Below are 22,843 nucleotides of genomic sequence, written 5' to 3'. Positions count from 1 at the left end.
CACACACACACACACGAGCTGTAATGTAATATGACTGCTGGATCTGCAGTGACAGTCAGAAGAGGGTGTTGGAATGAGGATAGACTTTCTAGTATTTTCTTTTCCTCAGCCAGGCTCTCACACATAACATCAGACACTGACTGACTGCACTAGGAGAACCCATCTCTGCCGTAAAGCAGCTTAGTAGGGATTTTGTTGACGCAGTTTCACTGCACATTCTCACTCACAGTCGCAGAGAGAGGGAGATAGGAGAGAGGGAGAGAGAGTCTCAGTGTGTGTGTGTTCTATTCTCTCTCCACCTGCAAAGTTGACTTGTCACGTTCGCCGAATACAACAGGTGTAGTAGACCTTACAGTGAAATGCTTACTTACAGGCTCTAACCAATAGTGCAGAGAAAAAAAAGTATGTGTGTGTGTGTAGGTAAGTAAAGACATAAAACAACAGTAAAAACACATTTGAAAATAAGAGTAGCAAGGCTATATACCTATGTACATGTAGATATGGTTAAAGTGACTATGCATATATGATGAACAAAGAGGAGCAGTAGCGTAAAAAGAGGGGTTGGCTGGTGGTGGGACACAATGCAGATAGCCCGGTTAGTCAATGTCCGGGAGCACTGGTTGGTCGGGCCAATTGAGGTAGTATGTACATGAATGTATAGTTAAAGTGACTTTGCATATAAGATAAACAGAGAGTAGTAGCAGCATAAAAGAGGGGTTGGGGGGCACACAATGCAAATAGTCCAGGTAACCATTGGTAAGCTGTTCAGGAGTCTTATGGCTTGGGGGGTAAAAACTGTTGAGAAGCCTTTTTGTCGTAGACTTGGCACTCCGGTACCGCTTGCCATGTGGTAGTAGAGAGAACAGTCTATGACTGAGGTGGCTGGGGTCTTTGACAATTTTCAGGGCCTTCCTCTGACACCGCCTGGTGTAGAGGTCCTGGATGGCAGGCAGCTTTGCCCCAGTGATGTACTGGGCCGTACGCACTACCCTCTGAAGTGCCTTGCGGTCAGAGGCCGAGTAATTGCCGTACCAGGCAGTGATGCAACCAGTCAGGATGTTCTCGATGTTGCAGCTGTAGCTTTTGAGGATCTCAGGACCCATGCCAAATCTTTTTATTTTCCTGAGGGGGAATAGGCTTTGTCGTGCCCTCTTCACAACTGTCTTGGTGTGTTTGGAACATTCGATTTTGTTGTTGATGTGGACACCAAGGAATTTCAAGCTCTCAACCTGCTCCACTACAGCCCAGTCGATGAGAATGGGGACGTGCTCGGTGCTCCTTTTCCTGTAGTCCACAATCATCTCCTTAGTCTTGGTTACGTTGAGGGATAGGTTGTTATTCTGAGAATGGGAACATGCTCGGTGCTCCTTTTCCTGTAGTCCACAATCATCTCCTTAGTCTTGGTTACGTTGAGGGATAGGTTGTTATTCTGAGAATGGGAACATGCTCGGTGCTCCTTTTCCTGTAGTCCACAATCATCTCCTTAGTCTTGGTTACGTTGAGGGATAGGTTGTTATTCTGGCACCAGGAGGTCTCTGACCTCCTCCCTATAGGCTGTCTCGTCATTGTCGGTGATCAGGCCTACCACTGCTGTGTCGTCAGCAAACTTAATGATGGTGTTGGAGTCGTGCCTGGCCATGCAGTTGTGGGTGAACAGGGAGTACAGGAGGGGACTGAGCACGCACCCCTGGGGAGCTCCAGTGTTGAGGATCAGCGTGGCAGATGTGTTGTTACCTACCCTCACCACCTGGGGGCAGCCCGTCAGGAAGTCCAGGATCCAGTTGCAGAGGGAGGTGTTTAGTCCCAGGTTCCTTAGCTTAGCGATGAGGTTTGAGGGTACTTTGGTGTTGAACGCTGAGCTGTAGTCAATGAATAGCATTCTCACATAGGTGTTCCTTTTGTCCAGGTGGGAAAGGGCAGTGTTCACACTATAGAGATAGATAGAGATTGCATCATCTGTGGATCTATTTAGGCGGTATTCAAATTGAAGTGGGTCTAGGGTTTCTGGGATAATGGTGTTGATGTGAGCCATTACCAGCCTTTCAAAGCACTTCATGGCTACGGACGTGAGTGCCACGGGTCTGTAGTCATTTAGGCAGATTGCCTTTGTCTTGGGCACAGGGACTATGGTGGTCTGCTTGAAGCATGTTGGTATTACAGACTCAATCAGGGACATGTTGAAAATGTCAGTGAAGACACCTGCCAGTTGGTCAGCACATGCCCAGAGCACACGTCCTGGTAATCCATCTGGCCCCGCAGCCTTGTGAATGTTGACCTGTTTAAAGGTCTTACTCACGTCGGCTACGACTGTGTGATCACACAGTCGTCTGGAACAGCTGATGCTCTCGGGCATGCCTCCGTGTTGCTTGCCTCGAAGCGAGCATAGAAGTGATTTAGCTCGTCTGGTAGGCTCGTGTCACTGGGCAGCTCACGGCTGTGCTTCTCTTTGTAGTCTGTAATGGTTTGCAAGCCCTGCCACATCCGACGAGCGTCGGAGGCGGTGTAGTATGATTCAATCTTAGCCCTGTATTGACGCTTTGCCTGTTTGATGGTTCGTCGCAGGGCATAGCGGGATTTCTTGTAAGCTTCCGGGTTAGAGTCCCACACCTTGAAAGTGGCAGCTCTACCCTTTAGCTCAGTGCGAATGTTGCCTGTAATCCATGGCTTCTGGTTGGGGTATGTACGTACAGTCACTGTGGGGACGACGTCCTCAATGCACTTACTGATAAAGCCAGTGACTGATGTGGTGTATTCCTCAATGTCATCAGAAGAATCCCGGAACATGTTCCAGTCTGTGATAGCAAAGCTGTCCTGTAGTTTAGCATCTGCTTCATCTGACCATTTTTTTATAATCTGAGTAACTGGTGCTTCCTGCTTTAATTTATGCTTGTAAGCAGGAATCAGGAGGATAGAGTTGTGGTCGGATTTACCAAATGGAGGACGAGGGAGAGCTCTGTACGCATCTCTGTGTCTGGAGTACAGGTTATCTATAATTTTTTTCCCTCTGGTTGCACATTTTACATGTTGATAGAGATTTGGTAGAACTGATTTAAGTTTCCCTGCAATAAAGTCTCCGGCCACTAGGAGCGCCGCCTTTGGGTGAATGGTTTCCTGTTTGCTTATTTCCTTTTACAGCTGGCTGAGTACGGTCTTAGTGTCAGCATCTGTCTGTGGTGGTAAATAAACAGCCACGAAAAGTATAGCTGAGAACTCTCTAGGCAAGCAGTGTGGCCTGCAATTTATCACAATGTACTCTACTTCAGACAAGCAAAATCTAGAGACTTCCTTAGATTTCGTGCACCAGCTGTTGTTTACAAATATGCGCAGACCGCTCCCCCTCGTCTGTGCTGTTCTGTTCTTCCGGTGCAGCGTGTATCCCGCTAGCTGAAAATCCATGTTGTCATTCAGCCACAATTCTGTGAAACATATTACAGTTTTTGATGTCCCGTTGGTAGGATATTCGTGATCGTACCTCGTCTAGTTTATTGTCCAATGATTGCACGTTGGCGAGTAATATTGACGGTAACGGCAGCTTTCCTTCTCGCCTTCTGCGGGTCCGGACGAGGCATCCGGCTCTTCTTCCTCTGCGTCGCTTCCTCTTGCAAATAATTGGTATGTCTGTCCTGTGGGGTGTTTGGAGAATATCGTGTGAGTCCTGCTTGCTGCTGTTGTTGTTGTTGTAGAAACAATCTTTGTCTAATCCGAGGTGAGTGATCGCTGTCCTGATATCTAGAAGCTCTTTTCTGCCATAAGATACGGTTGCAGAAACATTATGTACAAAATCAGTTACAAATAACATGAAAAAACCCACATAATAGCACAATTGGTTAGGAGACCATAAAACGGCGGCCATCTCCTCCGGCGCCATTTTCAGGACTCCCAAAGTTCCACCCGACTGAAGACAGATTATTGGTTCAACAATACATTTAGCCCACCCTGAATACATGCAAGACACAGAGTAAACTGCAGTCATGTAGGACATTGATGGGAAATAGTTTCCTCATATCATGTTCTCTAATACTACTAGCCTCGTGGTAATGATGATGACGTACTAACACAAAAATATGCTAGCTAGACACATCACCTGATACACAGAGAACAATAGCTATTGCTCCACTTGAGCAGTAACCTCCTCCCCAGGCTGTGCGCGAGACTACTTGAACAGCACTGCTGTTTGTCCCTGAGAGGATAAATAAAATTGTATTGAATGGAATTGAACTATTCCCATCACCATATCAGCTGGAGGAAGAGGCTGAGAAGAGGTTGCTGGGAAGGTAAATTACAATATAGCGCTCTAATTAGCCCTTTAGATGTCACCCAGAGCCAACATCAATGGGGAGAGCTCGCATGGTGACATTCATTTCGCCAGCCCAGTCAGTCAGACCAGCTGAGAGCCTAGAGAGTCTGTAGTGAAGGTCTATCTATCACTTATCTCCAAATAGATTCCATCATCGCTCCTGTTAGGACTTCGTTCTAGGTGTTATGATATATATTTTTTCAGATGTTCTTGTTTTAGTTAATGACTGCTAGTGTATTTGAAATTGCCTCACTGTCAATGACAGTCCCATGTTACACATAGTGTAGGTGTGGTCATATCCATTCTCTCTAGTCTAACCTCTGAGCTAGATGCTGTGAATGAGGTGTGCACTGCACAGACAGTATGGTAAAGCACTAGTGAAACCACCACCACAATGCCCCTGGCAGCAGGTTGTCATCAAGCAGGATTAACACGCCCTATGCTTGTACAGATAGTCTCCATCCACCACTGTGACTGTTGCCGGCCCGGTTTCGCCAGGTAGAATTCCATTGGAACACGGTCGGCCCTCCTGCTCAACATCTTTCTTTCGTATTATTACAGATATCTTCCCAGAAACAAGGAAGTCAGAAACATGCCACTCACCTCTGTTGATGTGGCTGGGATGGATTTACCTGTGGAGACACAGAGGAAAGTTGTGGTCAACAGGGAATTTATGACTAAAGCAAAGCATCTTAAAATACATTGGCTTGGTTATGACCTGGATGTGAAACTATCTGTGACTGAGAAGGGCTTATGCAAACATGATGAACTCTCAGAGCTACAATAAGACGTTAACAACTGGCCCAACCAACTCAGCCTTTCAGGTCAAGAGAGAGCATGTATTGTTTTATACTAAACCTTTACTGTAACTAAAACAGAGGCCACAATTCAATTAATTGCAGGTCAATTAAAATGTGAAAATCATGCCGCTGGGTCAATGTTTCTGTACACTGTATCTGAAAGACAGATGTATTTATGTGTCGATAATCCAATATGACAATGTCTGCAGAGGAAACAGCATGTAAGGTGTCAGTTTTAACATGGTTAACAGGATCACCTCAGATTCAGCCTGAACATTCTTACTGAACCTGCAGTGTGTTTTCCCCCTATATCTGTATTATTGATTTCAACTGGGCCTAATATGTTATGAGATACTGTACAGTCGTGGCCAAAAGTTTTGAGAATGACACGAATATTAATTTTCACAAAGTCTGCTGCCTCAGTTTGTATGATGGCAATTTGCATATACTTCAGAATGTTATGAAGAGTGATCAGATGAATTGCAAGTAATTGCAAAGTCCCTCTTTGCCATGCAAATGAACTGAATCCCCAAAAAACATTTCCACTGCATTTCAGCCTTGCCACAAAAGGACCAGCTGACATCATGTCAGTGATTCTCTCGTTAACACAGGTGTGAGTGTTGACGAGGACAAGGCTGGAGATCACTCTGTCATGCTGATTGAGTTCAAATAACAGACTAGAAGCTTCAAAAGGAGGGTGGTGCTTGGAATCATTGTTCATCCTCTGTCAACCATGGTTACCTGCAAGGAAACACATGTCATCATCATTGCTTTGCACAAAAAGGGCTTCAAAGGCAAGGATATTGCTGCCAGTAAGATTGCACCTAAATCAACCATTTATCGGATCATCAAGAACTTCAAGGAGAGCGGCTCAATTGTTGTGAAGAAGGCTCCAGGGCGCCCAAAAAAGTCCAGCAAGCGCCAGGACCATCTCCTAAAGTTGATTCAGCTACGGGATCGGGGCACCACCAGTACAGAGCTTGCTCAGGAATGGCAGCAGGCAGGTGTGAGTGCATCTGCACGCACAGTGAGGTGAAGACTTTTGGAGGATGGCCTGGCGTCAAGAAGAGCAGCAAAGAAGACACTTAATTCCAGGAAAAACATCAGGGACAGACTGATGTTCTGCAAAAGGTACAGGGATTGGACTGCTGAGGACTGGGGTAAAGTCATTTTCTCTGATGAATCCCCTTTCCGATTGCTGATGAATCCCCTTTCCGGATTGCATCCGGAAAAAAGCTTGTTCGGAGAAAACAAGGTGAGCACTACCATCAGTCCTGTGTCATGCCAACAGTAAAGCATCCTGAGACCATTCATGTGTGGGGTTGCTTCTCAGCCAAGGGAATGGGCTCACTCACAATTTTGCCTAAGAACACAGCCATGAATAAAGAATGGTACCAACACATCCTACGAGAGCAACTTCTCCCAACCATCCAGGAACAGTTTGGTGACGAACAATGCCTTCTCCAGCATGATGGAGCACCTTGCCATAAGGCAAAAGTGATAACTAAGTGGCTCAGGGAACAAAACATCAATATTTTGGGTCCATGGCCACAAAACTCCCCAGACCTTAATCCCATTGACAACTTGTGGTCAATCCTCAAGAGGTGGGTGGACAAACAAAAACCCACAAATTCTGACAAACTCCAAGCATTGATTATGCAAGAATGGGCTGCCATCAGTCAGGATGTGGCCCAGAAGTTAATTGACAGCATGTCAGGGCGGATTGCAGAAGTCTTGAAAAAGAAAAAGAACACTGTAAATATTGACATATTTTGACATATATGAAATGCATGTAATTACACTTCAGTATTCCATAGTAACATCTGACAAAAATATCTAAAGACACTGAAGCAGCAAACTTTGTGCAAATTAATATTTGTGTCATTCTCAAAACTTTTGGCCACGACTGTATGCATTTAGGTCTCGCACATGAACCACCCCTGGGCAGCTGACTGCAGTTGCCATGGCAACTCTCTGGTAACTCAAACGTGGATCAGCCCGAGTCAAAAGGTCAACGAGCAACAAAGGCTCCGGTGACTCCGTGATGGAGTCACTAACTGGCCATCAGCCATGAAGATAATCTGCTCAGTCAAACAAGGTTATTATTATCAGACTGTCATAAAATGAAAGCTGTTTAATCAAGTGAGGCAGAACCACCATCTTGAGCAAAATAGGTAAAGTACAACACAAGTGTGCATTATAACATAAATTGACTACCATGAGGGCTAACCTTGCCTATATGCTGTAGCACAGTAGATAATAGGGTCAGAATTCTTTATAGGATCGTAAACCTGACCAGAAAAAACAGAGTCCATGGAAGAAGAACAAGAAGAAGATATAGGAATGTGTCTTTAAGACAACATCATTAACTGGGTCACAGTCAATGAAAGCAGTAGTTCATTCTCACCACTTGGTTGGTGGCTACTACTGATGACACCCTGTCTCTGTCTCTCTCACTGCCTCTGCCTCTGCCTCTGCCAGTCAGTCTCTCTCACTGCCTCTGCTTCTACCTCTGCCAGTCAGTCTCTGTCACTGCCTCTGCCTCTACCTCTGCCAGTCGGTCTCTGTCACTGTCTCTGCAGTCGGTCTCTGTCACTGTCTCTGCCAGACAGTCTCTCTCACTGTCTCTGCTTCTACCTCTGCCAGACAGTCTCTCTCACTGCCTCTGCTTCTACCTCTGCCAGTCAGTCTCTGTCACTGCCTCTGCCTCTACCTCTGCCAGTCGGTCTCTGTCACTGTCTCTGCCAGTCGGTCTCTGTCACTGTCTCTGCCAGACAGTCTCTCTCACTGTCTCTGCTTCTACCTCTGCCAGACAGTCTCTCTCACTGCCTCTGCTTCTACCTCTGCCAGTCAGTCTCTGTCACTGCCTCTGCCTCTACCTCTGCCAGCCGGTCTCTGTCACTGTCTCTGCCAGTCGGTCTCTGTCACTGTCTCTGCCAGACAGTCTCTCTCACTGTCTCTGCTTCTACCTCTGCCAGACAGTCTCTCTCACTGCCTCTGCTTCTACCTCTGCCAGTCAGTCTCTGTCACTGCCTCTGCCTCTACCTCTGCCAGTCGGTCTCTGTCACTGTCTCTGCCAGTCGGTCTCTGTCACTGTCTCTGCCAGACAGTCTCTCTCACTGTCTCTGCTTCTACCTCTGCCAGACAGTCTCTCTCACTGCCTCTGCTTCTACCTCTGCCAGTCAGTCTCTGTCACTGCCTCTGCCTCTACCTCTGCCAGTCGGTCTCTGTCACTGTCTCTGCCAGTCAGTCTCTGTCACTGTCTCTGCCAGACAGTCTCTCTCACTGCCTCTGCTTCTACCTCTGCCAGTCAGTCTCTGTCACTGCCTCTGCCTCTACCAGTCAGTCTCTGTCACTGCCTCTGCCTCTACCAGTCAGTCTCTCTCACTGCCTCTGCTTCTTCCTCTGCTTCTATCTCTGCCAGTTAGTCTCTGTCACTGCCTCTGCCTCTACCTCTGCAAGTCAGTCTCTGTTACTGCCTCTGCCAGTCAGTCACTGCCTCGGCCTCTACCTCTGCCAGTCAGTCTCTGTTACTGCCTCTGCCAGTCAGTCACTGCCTCGGCCCCTACCTCTGCCAGTCAGCCTCTGTTACTGCCTCTGCCAGTCAGCCACTGACTCGGCCCCTACCTCTTCCAGTCAGTCTCTGTTACTGCCTCTGTCAGTCAGTCACTGCCTCGGCCTCTACCTCTGCCAGTCAGTCTCTGTTACTGCCTCTGCCAGTCAGTCACTGCCTCGGCCTCTACCTCTGCCAGTCAGTCTCTGTTACTGCCTCTGCCAGTCAGTCACTGCCTCGGCCTCTACCTCTGCCAGTCAGTCTCTGTTACTGCCTCTGCCAGTCAGTCTCTGTTACTGCCTCTGCCAGTCAGTCACTGCCTCGGCCTCTACCTCTGCCAGTCAGTCTCTGTTACTGCCTCTGCCAGTCAGTCTCTGTTACTGCCTCTGCCAGTCAGTCACTGCCTCGGCCTCTACCTCTGCCAGTCAGTCACTGGCCTTGTCTCTGCCTTTGCCTGCATACACACAGCTAAAATGAATCAATACATTTCATTCAAGAAGCCTCTGGGTTAGGCCTAAATGTTCCTCCAAGCCACCATGTCATCGTCATGAAATGTTTATTAACTTCAATAACGTGACCAAGCAGATTCTTTTTTGATGACCCTCTCCACATACACAATGACAAGCTCTATTGTAACATCCTGCAAAACAACATGTTCAAATCATTTGCTTGTGACTGCCCCATTCATTGATGAGAAAAAACAAGATGGAGGTCTAATATTTCAGGACGTCAACAGCCCAACAGAACTACTCACAACCATTGTCCTTGAATCAGTGACTAAACCAATGGTCCTTATTTTCAAATCCAATTTATTTTATAAAGCCCGTTTTACATCAGCAGTTGCCACAAAGTGCTATACAGATTTTCACTGTCCCTTTCCACTGCGCAAGCACTCTCTCTCTCTCTCTCTCTCTCTCTCTCTCTCTCTCTCTCTCTCTCTCTCTCTCTCTCTCTCTCTCTCTCTCTCTCTCTCTCTCTCTCTCTCTCTCTCTCTCTCTCTCTCTCTCTCTCTCTCTCTCTCTCTCTCTCTCTCTCTCTCTCTCTCTCTCTCTCTCTCTCTCTCTCTCTCTCATCAGGGAGGTACGGCGAGACAATCTAAACAACAGCGAGGCCACAGTAAACATTATGATAAATGCAATCAATCATGAAACTGTGGGTCAGTGACAAATTGGTTGGAAGAAGGCTCTCTCTCAGTTTTTCTTTCTGCATGCCTGTCTGTCTGTCTCTGAACACAACTGGCATGGCTGATATGCCTTGGGGGAGACCCCTTGAACTTTAGCACAGTTAACCAGACATCAGAGTGCTCAGTGCTGAGAATCCATCAAATATGAAAATCACGTAACAAATCAGCGTAGAAAGATATTACAATGGATTTAAGGCACTAGAAAAAGAAAGGCATCGCAAGAATAAAGTTAGCCTATCTACATTAACTCAACAGATGATTATCTTTAGTCATATTAATGTAATAATCACAGATGATTAAAGTGTAATAACACACATGATGATACCACATTCAATAACAGCATTGCCTGTAGAGTAGCCATCCTCAGACCAGTAGCAAACCATGCAAAACCTCCCATCCCCAATTACTATTACTGAGTTACTAACACACTGCCAGGCACGTCAAATAAAATACAGTACACCACATATTCCACCCTTACTATGCACAGTCCGTTCATTAATGCCAAAAAGGTCCCGTGTGTCTCAGCTGGTAGAGGATGGTGCTATCAACGCCAGAGATGTGGGTTTTCATTCCCACCGGGGACCAGTAGGAAAATGTAGGAAAATGTATGCACACACACATTAAGTCACTCTGGATAAGAGTGTCTGCTAAATGACTCAAATGTAAATGTAAAAAAGCTGATTAAGCATGGAGTACATTGAGTCCAAAGCCAATAAGCCATCAAATTGACTCAGCACACATTGACTCAAGGTGTGTAACTGAGTAAGAGCTAGGGTACAGCTTCCCTGTGACACCATGGGTAAATAAACAAAGACATATTGGGTGAAATAGAGTATGTATCTGGGAATCTGATTACAGGATACTAGCGAGGAGGAAGACCGACAAGAACTCTCCACATGCAAGACAAGACACATTACTTGTAATTCCTAGTCATTTTTACAGGTAGCCTGATGACTCACAGTAAATTATTTTTTTGCTCTGTTGTTTGCTACATACTTTAGTCTGAGACTGTCATCATTGAAATTGTTTGTGGTGACGAGGGGCGTTGTACAAAACAAAGTCATCAGCGATTGGATCACCTTTAACCAATTACATTTTACATTTTAGTCATTTAGCAGACGCTCTTATCCAGAGCGACTTACAGGAGCAATTAGGGTTACGTGCCTTGCTCAAGGGCACGTGGGCCAGTAACCTTTCGGTTACTGGCCCACCAGTCTTAACCGCTAAGCTATCCGCTGCCCTATCAGAGTATGAAAGCCATTGTCAAATTTTTAAGCCACAGTTTTACCCATGTTTGTTCTGGCTTTGGCCCAACTCATTGGTTCTGGACCAATCAGACGGCCCCCGAATGTGTTTGCATTCGCATAACCTAACGTAGCAGGCGTAAAATGAACACCTGAAACTAGATCCCTTACATACTGAACTTGAGAGAAAAAGGGATAAAAACTGTCGGGGAGGTTATTTTCTGCACTGTTCAACCAATCCAGTAAATGTGGAGGAGTTAAGGTGATGTTGCCTTGTTAACGTCACAGCCTCTCTTTCCGTTTCCCCTGAAAACCGGAACTTCCTGTTGTTGGGGTCTCGACAGAGGCTAGGTGACGGGTCGGGGACTCAGATCCAGACTCACTGCGGAGAAGAAACTAATGCCCGTGGGTGTGGCGTAGCGTTTGGCTGGAGCAAGGAGAATGGGTATTCAAGCAGTTTCAAAGGCACACCCAGACTACACACATTTTTGCTGTGTCATATCAGGTGTAACACAAGACAATGTCAACAGTTTAGCTAGGCCCCAGCTGTTAAGGCATAAGTCCATTGATGACTACAGTGATGATGATGATGATGATGATGATGATGATGATGTGGCTTGGGGCCATCATGCAGTCATACCATTGGTTGAGGGTCTTTATGGCAATGAAAACACTCCATAAAAAACAGTCTACAAAAATACATTTTAAAAGGTTGATATGGGGCCACATCCACCACCATCACCGTACAGTATAGTGGATTCGGAAAGTTTACAGACCCCTTGACTTTTCCAAATTTTGTTACGCTACAGCCTTATTTTGATAAAATAGTTTTTCCCCCCTTATCACTCTACACACAGTACCCCATAATGACAAAGCAAAGTTTTTAGACATTTTTGCAAATGTATACAAAAAAACCAACTGAGTCTTCTTGGGTATGACGCTACAAGCTTGGCACACTTGTATTTGGGGAGTTTCTCTCATTCTTCTATGCAGATCCTCTCAAGCTCTGTCAGGTTGGATGGAGAGCTGTCACGACGCCATTCCTACGTTGTCTTGGCTGTGTGCTTAGGGTCATTGTCGTGTTGGAAGGTGAACCTTCGCCCCAGTCTGAGGTCCTGTGCACTCTAGAGCAGGTTTTCATCAAGGATCTCTCTGTACTTTACTCCGTTCATCTTTCTCTCGATCCTGACTGGTCTCCCAGTCCCTGCCCCTGAAAAACATCCCCACAGTATGATGCTGCCACCATCACGCTTCACTGTAAGGGATGGTGCCAGGTTTCTTACAGATGTGATGCTTGGCATTCAGGCCAAAGAGATCAATCTTGGTTTCATCAGACCAGACAATCTTGTTTCTCATGGTCTGAAAGGCCTTTAGGTGCCTTTTGGCAAACTCCAAGTGGGCTGTCATGTGACTTTTACTGAGAAGTGGCTTCAGTCTGGCCACTCTACCATAAAGGCCTGATTGAAGTGCTGCAGAGATGGTTGTCCTTCTGGAAGGTTCTCTCATCTTCACAGAGGAACGCTGGAGCCCTGTCAGCGTAACCATCGGGTTCTTGGTCACCTCCCTGACCAAGGCCCTTCTCCCCCTATTGCTCAGTTTGGCCAGGCAGCCAACTCTAGAAATAGTCTTGGTGGTTCCAAACTTCTTCCATTTAAGAATTATGGTTGGCCACTGTGTTCTTGGGGGGTCTTCAATGCTACATAAATTGGTTTGATACCCTTCCCCAGATCTGTGCCTCAACACAATCCTGTCTCGGGGCTCTAAGGACAATTCCTTCAACCTCATGGCTTGGTTTTTTTCTCTGACATGCACTGTCAACTGTGGGACCTTATATAGATAGGTGTGTGCCTTTCCAAATCATGTCAAATCAATTTAATTTACCACAGGTGGACTCCAATCAAGTTGTAGAAACATCTCAAGGATGATCAATGGAAACAGGATGCACCTGAGCTCAATTTCGAGTCTCATAGCAAATGGTCCGAATACTTAAGGTATTTCTGTTTTTCATTTGTAATACATTTGCAAACATTTCTAAAAACCTGTTTTCACTTTTTCATTATGGGGTATTATGTGTAGATTGATGAGGACATGTATTTATTTAATCCATTTTAAAATAAGGCTCTAACGTAACGAAATGTGGAAAAGGTGAAGGGGTCTGAATACTTTCCCGAATGCACTGTATGTCACTCCGGGCAGCAACAAATTGTGCCATGGAAATATGCTCTTGTTTTTTATCCCAGTAAGCTATTTCATGGAGTGTGGATGATGAACATGAACATGTGATGTGCGAAGGGGAAAAAACAACAACGTCTGAGCCAGCTCACTAAATGCAATAGCCAACAATTGGAAAGCATGACATATGAATCTATTAGTCGGTATCCAGCTGCCTTGTTGACCTAGGTTCTACATTAATTCAACATTATTACATATTTTCTCATTTTAGGAATAGGTAATATTACCAATGTGTTGGCGAAACGAAAATAAAACTGCCAGAAAAAATAATGAACGCATTGCAAACATCATCATTACATAATTATTGTACCTACCATCACAGCCTTCATATTGTAATTTGACAGCTCCGTCTTTCTGAATCCTCACATCCTGTGGTCCCTCAATCCTCTTCGCAGTATCCACCACTGATGCACCGGCAGCTGGGCCAGAATTCCTCCTATGTCCCTGAGCCAGGTTTACGCAGCATTGGTAACACACTGCCCAAGCCTGCTCTTCATTTATCGGTTGGCTGTAGAGCATTAAAATCTCCTCTAAAGACAGTTCACTTCCCCCTCTTTCCTCCATTCCGTCCATTTTTGCCATCCCGGGATACAGCGTCGCATCTCGCTGGACCGCAGCAGGGCCGATCAGCTCTCCGTTCTCCTCGTCCGCATCTCGCCGCTTGGCCATCCTTTCATTCTATCGACCGAGAAAGGCCGGGGTTGACACGAATAAACCGGGAGCCGCAGATAAACAAACGATCCGGGCAGCCTGAAGACATCGGGAGATGCGGTTCCCTCTCCCTCGCAACAGCAGCACCACCACCGACAGTGATTATTATTTCCCCCGCCTTGCAGTGTTTTCGTATGGGTACCAGTCATATGACGGATTGTTTGCATGGTCTGAACGCCTGTCAGGTTTCGGCGACTTCAGAGGAATGAAGTCGCCGAGGAATAGGTGACATGCGCAGCTAGAGGACTTTATTTCCCACTTTCCCTGTTATTTTGTGCCATCTGCTGTCCAATTTGATAGACCACAGCGTATGTGAATACATCTAGGCAATGTGTAGGCTACTCTGGCAATGATGTTATGCTCTCAAACAAATACTATTTCTCAATGATGGATTTGGGAGCACATTTCTATTCATATTGAATTCCTCATATTGTTTGAAGGCAGGGATTTCTTAAGGGTTATGTACATTCCTACTTCTCTATGGAGGAACTTCCTCTAACTACCCTTCCCTTAGTTCTGCAGAGGCCAAGCATGACTCACTCTCTTTCTCTCACACAACTGTAAACTTGGACGATTCCTGCAGGGCCTGGCCATTCATTGTAATATGTTGTCAATATGTAATGTTTACAACCTTACCTACCGATATAGCCTACCAAGACAGACACACGCTAACCCCCAATCACAGACAAAACAGACCATTTTCTTCATATTGACTGTTTTATCTATTCATAGCATACATAATGCTTACACATACGTATATATATATATATATATATATCTTTTAACATCAAATATACACAACATGAGATAACACACAAATATAGCATCTTTGTAACACTATTTGTTGCCAAGGTGAACCAATACCTCATGAACATGTACCAGATATGCTTAGATGTGCAGGTAAAAGAACAAATTGGTCACATACACAAGTATCTATGAATAGTGCCACTCAAAGATGTAGCTATCAATATGCACAACACAGACGTGGAATGATTGAAAATACATAAACTACCCGAAATAAATATTTAGAGATCTTATTCGTTTCAGCACATAAAGGCCCAATGCAGCCGGTTTATTGCAACATCAAATCCTTTCTGGGTAACAATTAAATACGGTGAGTTTTTTCAATTAAAATTTTCAAAAAGTAACAAAAAAAATAGCGTTTTAGCAAGAGCAATTTCTCAAGCAATGACTAGGACTGTTTTGGATTGGGGATGGAAAAACTGAAAACTAGCTGTTATTGGCAGAGAGGTTTGGAACACTTTCATATTGGTTTATTCATTAATTTGTCACCAGTCACGCCAAAACAGGCTAAAATGGCCTTATTCCACAATATCGTTCCAACCTCAGTGTGGAAATATATATAAAACACAGAAAAATCAGTTTTGACTGCACTGGGCCTTTAAAGACAGTGTACTTTGATTATGCTGTTTTACAAAAAATATGTAAACAAAACCAACAAAATAAACATCAAGCCATTGTTTGTCCTCAGTTTGTACAGATGAAGGGGGTCACTAAGTGCTTTAAACCACAAGGAATGAGCATGCACATCTGAGGAGAGCAAGGATAAACAGCATCACCCAGACATGAGGAGAGGAGAGGACGATTAGAGAGGAGAGTAAATAGCAGAGCAGAGAACGGAGAAAATAGCAAGACTGGGAGAAAGATTTACGGGAAAACACAAGTTAGTGGGTACTCAGCATAAAGACAGAACAGAGGGGTCAGGTACAGTGAAAATCTATTTAAAGTCCAGCAGGTTGCAGTCTATCTTGTAGTAAACATAAGGGTAGTACTCCTGCTGGCTCAGGTTCAGACCAGGGATATCCATGGCAGTCTACAAGAGAATAAAGAAACAGAGACCATTAGCTTACATGGTAAATAACATTAACACGACAGGGATAATGTGGTTGTCTAACAGGTCTGCTGAACCAGACCATATCAAATCACATTTAGCTAATGTGCCAGAATTTCTAATATACAACATGTGTTTGGCATCGCAATGCCACATTACTACAAAGATAGAACAAGTATTCATCTGGACACAACGGGTATATATACATCACGTCTAATTACTCACATCGATGACAGCTGCAGCGCTGCTGTCCAGGTGTTTGTATAGGTCATTGAGAACCTCCCTCAGTTTCTTCATGTTCTTCTTGTTGGGCTGGAGCAGCATGGCCTGGAAGTTCACAGGCAGCCCATATCTGTGGGAGCATGGACAGAGCAGTTAAATCACTAACAGCAGGCACAGCACACAGTCAGTTAGATATTTTATTTGCATTCAGGTTGACTTCTTGTCACAAGCATCTTGTCATTCACTACAAACATCTAACAATTGGACGACTGTTAGTACAGTGTGATCGTCATACCTTAAGACAGACTCCACAAAGACCCTCAGAGCCTTGATGTGAATCCATGCGATGAAGGCCTCACTGAAGTTCACTTTCAGCCATCGCACCAGTGGCCCCTGACAGAGGGAAAATAAGGCTTAGGGTTAGAGGCTCCATCCACCCCACTGTCCAATAGTTTCACCCACCCAACCCATCCCAGAATGGTTGCAGGGATGTCCGAACACGAAGTGTACTTGCAATAAAACATTTCTTTACAGTGCAACGTTTCAGTCACATATACCTTGGTCAGGCATCATATTCCCAGTCATATGACTTACAAACTGCTTCTTCTTGTCTGTGGAGAGACGTGTCATCTCCTCTTTGTCCGCATTCATCTCCTGCTCGTTGTACTGGAAGTCCCTGACTGTGTACCTGATAGACACAGCAAGATAATTACATATGGAGAAGAGTGTGTGTGTGTGTGTGTTTGTGTGTGTGTGTGTCTTACTTGTTCTCTCTGGCCTTGTGTCTGAAGTCATCAATGGCCTTCCTGAATAGGGTGACGCTGAACAGACCACTGTCATGGTCCTCAAACAGCAGGCTGTAATAATGGGACAAAGAGAACAGTCAGACAGGCATGATGGACTCACAATGAAATCACTTCATGAGCAGAAAATACTAAGATATGGATTGAAGAGACAATGTACAAGAGACAAGTAGTTATTTAATTTTTTTTTTTTAAATTAAATTAAAAAAAATGTCTTTTTTTTTTTCTCCCCAATTTCGTGGTATCCAATTGTTAATTGTCTCATCGCTACAACTCCCGTATGGGCTCGGGAGAGACGAAGGTTGAAAGTCATGCGTCCTCCGATACACAACCCAACCAAGCCGCACTGCTTTTTAACACAGCGAGCATCCAACCTGGAAGCCGCACCAATGTGTCGGAGGAAACACTGTGCACCTGGCAACCTTGGTTAGCGCGCACTGCGCCCGGCCCGCCACAGGAGTCAATGGTGCGCGATGAGACAAGGATATCCCTAACGGCCAAACCCTCCCTAACCCGGACGACGCTAGGCCAATTGTGCGTCGCCCCACGGACCTCCCGGTCGTGGCCGGTTACGACAGAGCCTGGGCGCGAACCCAGAGTCTCTGGTGGCACAGCTGGCGCTGCAGTACAGCGCCCTTAACCACTGCTCCCCCCGGGAGTAGCTATTTTAATATGCATTCACCATGGGCTCTGAATCTCCAATATACTTACTTAGTGGATCGGGGTACCACCATTTCAGACAACGTTTCATAGGTCTTCTGCCAGTCAACATAACTCGTCCTAGAAGGATCCAGAATTGTTAGACAGCAAACAGGTGTTATAAAAAAAAGTTTCAATACGACACTGTTCTAAACTGGGAAAAAGTTGTACTTACTTTGGTACAACCACCAGCATAGTGATCAGATACTCAGAGTCAATCACAAAGTCCTCCTTCTTGACAATGTCAGCCAGACTCCTGGTCAGCAGGCTCCCCCTACAGACACAACACGGTATTGCACGATACATTAATGATAATGTAAACAATGTTGAAAGAAACAATTGAACAAAGCAAATATGCATTGGAAGACCTTTCCTCAACTGGTTCAAATATAATTCTCACTGAAGGCATAGATTAGAAGCAGTGGAAAATATAGTCACGTCTTCGAGCAAAAAAACTTGACTCACGCGTTCTTCCTCTCCAGATTCTGCAGGTTCCCTTTCAGGTTGTTGTAGGCAGAGGCTCTGGCCTTCAGGTCGTTGTCAATCTGGCTTACTTGCTGTAGAGAGGAAGAGGTCAAGTACTCAGAATATGACCCACGTAAAAACTGTGCAGTGTTTAACAACAGATTTGCTCAAGAGGTAGTAAAAATACAGTTGATTGATACCATTGAAATATAATTTACTTGTTGATATTTCTATACCTTCATACGCTATCAAAATCATGACTACATGACAGTTATAAAAAAGGGTTTCCGTCTAGCTAATTATCAAGAGAATCAGATGAGGGTAGGAGAAAGACTTGCCTTGGATATGATATCAGAGATGTTCTTCAGTGACTGCTTGATGGGGTACTTGGCCATGTCCCACTGAAACCGTGTGATGTAGGTCACCAGATCCACTAGAGGGAATCAAGGCATTGTTATTGAGGAAAGGACTTGTTAGAATGACGTTTTTACATTATGATGCATGGCTTTATGGGTAATTGCAAGATACTCTAATCAACCATTTCTAAATGTGCTGGTATTTCTTTAGTATTTCGTATTAACAGGTTAAAAGGATCATTCCTTAGTCAATCAATGTGCACAGTAGAGGCAGAAGCACACTTCCTGGACTCATTTGTATGTGATGACAACTAACTAGCTAATCTCCAATGTCCCCCATTGTTTTCATATGAGTAACTTGTACGTGATGATAATGATAGAAATAGAATGATAAACTTGAATGGGAATGGCTGTTCTAGTAATTCAATTAACTGCCTCCATTGTTTTGATACCAGTATCTTGTATGTGATAACTACCTGTATTGTTTCCATATGAGTAACTTGTATGTGATGATAAGTACCTCCGTTGGCCAGCAGGTTCTCCTGGACTTTGTCTCGGCTGTCCTCTAACACATCAGCCATGTACTGAGACACCTTCTTCACCACACTGTAAACAGCCAGGAAACATTCACACAGTCAGGCTGCAGTCAGCAAGCCCTCACATCAAAAGGGGATTATAAACCTGGTGGTTCGAGCCCTGAATGCTGATTGGATGACAGCCATGGTATATCAGACCGTATACCATGGGTATGACAAAACAGTTATTTTTACTGCTCTAATTACATTGGTAAACAATTTATAATAGCAACAAGGCACCTCGGGGGTTTGTGATATATGGCCAATATACCATGGCTAACGGCTATATCCAGGCACTCAGCGTTGTGTCGTGATTAAGAACAGCCCTTAGCCGTGGTATATTGCCTATATACCACACCTCCTCGGGCCTTATTGCTTAAATATACCATGCATTCATATAGCACTCTGCTCAAAACATCAAAGTCTAAGCAGACTGTTCATTGGTCAGGGTATGAGTGTTTATCTATCTATATATAATCTACAGCACCAGACTAACAACTGTTCACATTATACAGTATATTGATGAAAGACCTTTTAAATAGAAAATGGACCTGTAGGCCTACTAAGGATCATTGGTTATCAACCAATTCTTGATAACCAATTAATCAGTTGGTTAACTGATAATTAACAGATCATTTACAATCCGTTTCTGTTTTTCACTATTTTTTTTAGCACTGTAGTTGCCTTCCCTGAACCAAAATGATGCGGATAATACTTGATATGACTACATTCCAATGGATGTGCGATCAGTGAACGATGGAGAAAAACTAAATTCTGTGCAATGACAGAATGCTTGATGTCAATAAGACTCAGGCTTGTTTGTCTAGACAACTGACACCTAAAAACGCTGTCAGATTAAGAGAATCCCAAATCAGTCTATAAAGGTGTTACTTCGGCTTTCTCATCTTCAAATTTCCAACAGACCAGTTCCAGAACAAGGCTGATATTGCCCTCTGAGAGGTAACTGGGTTTCTACCGTTGCCATTCTTTGAGAGTCCGTGTCTACAAAGGAAGCAGGGCTTGTTTAGTATGTGTGAATTTTTGGACGTCAAGGTTTTCCAAGGATTATAAATAACTTCAAACCAACAGTAGCACACAAGTCATGAGCGATAAATATGACTGAGTAAAGAGATGCCGGTGTGTCACCAAACTGTAAATCGCTAACTTTAGTCTCTGGGCCTGCTAACCTCACGTTGGTGTGAAATTCCTTATTGTAGCAAAGCTAGGGCCACGGAGGGATTACAGAATTGACTGGACACCGAAGACATCACAGGCACTTTAACACAAATAATATGTCTATCACAACACATTCACAATGGACAAGCTGTATACATAGTAATGAATGTGATATTTTGTTCTGAAGTGATACTTAATGTTCAAAGGGGAAATTGCAGTGTAGTAAAAAACCTACCCTTCGATAAAGGAGTCCAGTTTGGCCAGGTCATCTGACAGCCCAACTAACACATCTAGTGTCCCCACCTGTTAATGTAAAAAGGAAAAAAGGCCAAATGTGTCAAAGCTTTAATTCAAACAGTATTTCCCCTTCCATCATATACCCAGGGTGAGCCCATTTTATAGATGGGGTGAGCCCATTTTATAGATGGGGTGAGCCCATTTTATAGATGGGGTGAGCCCATCGGTTCATTGGCTTAATACCAGAGGCCTAAATGAACTACAGAGGGTAGTGCGAACGGCCCAGTACATCACCGGGGCCAACCTTCCTGCCATCCAGGACCTCTATACCAGGCGGTGTCAGAGGAAGGCCCAAAAAATTGTCAAAGACTCCAGCCACACTAGTTATAGACTGTTCTCTCTGCTACAGCACGACAAGCGGTACCGGTGCACCAAGTCTAGGTCCAAGAGACTTCTAAACAGCTTCTACCCCCAAGCCATAAGACTCCTGAACAGTTAATCAAATGGCCACTCATACTATTTGCATTGCCCCCCCCCCCCCCCCCCCCCCCCCTCTATGCTGCTGCTACTCTCTGTTATTATTTATGTATAGTCACTTTAATAACTCTACCTATATATTACCTCGACACTGGTGCCCCCGCACATTGACTCTGTACCGGTACCCCTTGTATATAGCCCCACTATTGTTATTTACTGCTGCTCTTTAATTATTTGTTATTCTTATCTCTTACTTAAAAATGATATGCCACACCTGTCAGGTGGATGGATTATCTATGCCAGGTCACAGTTGTAAATTAGAACTTGTTCCCAACTAGCCTACCTGGTTAAATAAAAGTGAAATAAATAAAACATCTTGGCAAAGGAGAAATTTTCACTAACAGGGATTTGAGAAATAAGCTTTTTTGCATATGGAACATTTCTGGGATCTTTTATTTCAGCTCATGAAACATGGGACCAACACTTTACATGTTGCGTTTTTATGTTTGTTCAGTATAAGTTAGTTGGGCGATATGGCTATTTTCATTCAATAATTTTCTAATTTTTGATGGTATGTCGGTTTTTGAGTAGTGCATGACCGCAGGATGGCAACAAGTGAATTCTAAGTGTTATTATTGGGCTTTCTCCATTGTGATTATTTTATACTCAACCAAACTCGGAGAAAACTAGTAACTTGTTATTTATTTAGCACTGTCAACATATTGTTATAGATGGTACTGTAAAAATCCATACCGGTATGTGGCTCTGTGCCTGTATTCAAAATATATTGCTCAGCCCTACAAGTTAGTATGGTAATGTAGTAGCTACTATCTATGGCTACTACTGCAGGCTAACCTTGAGGTCTGGGATGTTGAACTTGTTGTTGGTGGACAGGTTGTTGTTGCGCGTGGTGGCCACCATCATCTGGTCCCATGTCTGCTGGCAGGTCTTCTCTCCAGGAGCTGAGATCAACCAGAACTCTGTCATGGTTACAGCTATACACTGATGACTACAGGCTCAAAACGAAATGCACAGAGATGGGTGCTGTAAGACAAGAAAAAATGTACTTGTTCAACAGGACTTAATTTGTAGTACGGTATTATCAATCGCAACGTTATTCTCTATTTCATGTTGATACATCAGTTGATAAATGATAGCAGACAACATTGACTGCTATTTAATCAATATGTCTTCCCAAACCTGTCTTATCTACGTGCTGCTGATATATCTGGTTAGCTAGCATGCAAGAGAAATTATATTTGTCTTCTATTGCTTTACATCAAAAGTTGTTAACGTTAGCTAAACCTCACTAACGTTACTGCAAGTGACATTCTCAGTTGATTGAAACATGACCCATAGCTAGCTAGCTGGTATCACATGATATCGAGGAGATTTACAGTAAAAAAAATAAAAATACAGTTTTCCCATTTCTTACCTGAGATCTAATGACAAAACTATTCGAACACTAATCAATTCCTATGGTTTAATATTCACAATTGCCAATCAAATCCTAATCCTAGAGGTCTTTCCAGCAGCATCACATTCAAGTCAGCTGATCAGATGAGGAACAGAGAGGCCTCTCGTGGGGGAGGTGAACTTTTTGGCGTCACGTCGTTGGACAGACGACCTCAGCTGGTTTGGAGGAGGTACTACAGCATGGACATTTCAAAACAGAGTAGAATTTATGTTTTTACACAATTACTTTAAAAAAGTATCAGGGTTGGGGTCAGTTGATCCATTTCAATTTAGGAGTGCTATTTATTTACAATGAGTAATTTTAACCATTGAATTGGAATTGCATGATTCCCTCAAGAATGTACTGTACTTCTTGTGGGGCTGCAGGCTGGAGAGGGAGAGAGAGGGAAGGTTAGAGAGGAAGAGGGAAGGGGAGAGAGGGAGAGGGAAAGGGAGATGGGACACAGACAATCTCAAATGTCCAGTCAGCTGTAATTTGGGGTGTA

General features: G+C 44.2%; 2 protein-coding genes across 7 annotated transcripts in view; both read right to left on the bottom strand.

Annotated features, from left to right (window-relative positions):
* The window catches only part of LOC139391170 (protein spire homolog 1-like), a 72,421-nt gene extending 58,194 nt beyond the window's left edge, over positions 1-14,227 (bottom strand). For 5 of the 6 annotated variants that reach the window (XM_071138739.1, XM_071138756.1, XM_071138764.1 and 2 more), the window contains exons 1-2: positions 13,624-14,120; positions 4,901-4,929 (exon numbers count right to left, since the gene is read on the bottom strand). In XM_071138739.1, the coding sequence (XP_070994840.1) occupies positions 4,901-4,929; positions 13,624-13,978 (384 nt within the window). In that variant the 5' untranslated portion in view covers positions 13,979-14,120. Of the gene's footprint in view, positions 1-4,900; positions 4,930-13,623 lie in introns of all 6 variants that reach the window. The other variant, XM_071138748.1, reaches the window with a different exon arrangement.
* A 491-nt stretch (positions 14,228-14,718) lies between these two features.
* On the bottom strand, positions 14,719-22,459 carry LOC139405831 (V-type proton ATPase subunit C 1-A). The gene is made up of 13 exons (XM_071148266.1): positions 22,318-22,459; positions 21,738-21,926; positions 20,404-20,471; positions 18,938-19,023; positions 18,400-18,494; positions 18,062-18,153; positions 17,772-17,870; positions 17,609-17,677; positions 16,859-16,951; positions 16,689-16,782; positions 16,390-16,487; positions 16,098-16,224; positions 14,719-15,854 (listed from the first exon to the last, which is right to left on the bottom strand). The coding sequence occupies exons 2-13, from the start codon at positions 21,867-21,869 to the stop codon at positions 15,759-15,761; spliced, it is 1,149 nt and encodes a 382-aa protein (XP_071004367.1). The 5' UTR covers positions 21,870-21,926; positions 22,318-22,459; the 3' UTR covers positions 14,719-15,758.
* Between the last annotated feature and the right edge of the window lie 384 nt (positions 22,460-22,843).

This window comes from Oncorhynchus clarkii, chromosome 3, assembly GCF_045791955.1.
Source record: "Oncorhynchus clarkii lewisi isolate Uvic-CL-2024 chromosome 3, UVic_Ocla_1.0, whole genome shotgun sequence".
Lineage (NCBI taxonomy): Eukaryota > Metazoa > Chordata > Actinopteri > Salmoniformes > Salmonidae > Oncorhynchus > Oncorhynchus clarkii.
Note: the sequence above shows the minus strand (reverse complement) of the source record. Positions and strands in the feature narration are given on the sequence as shown.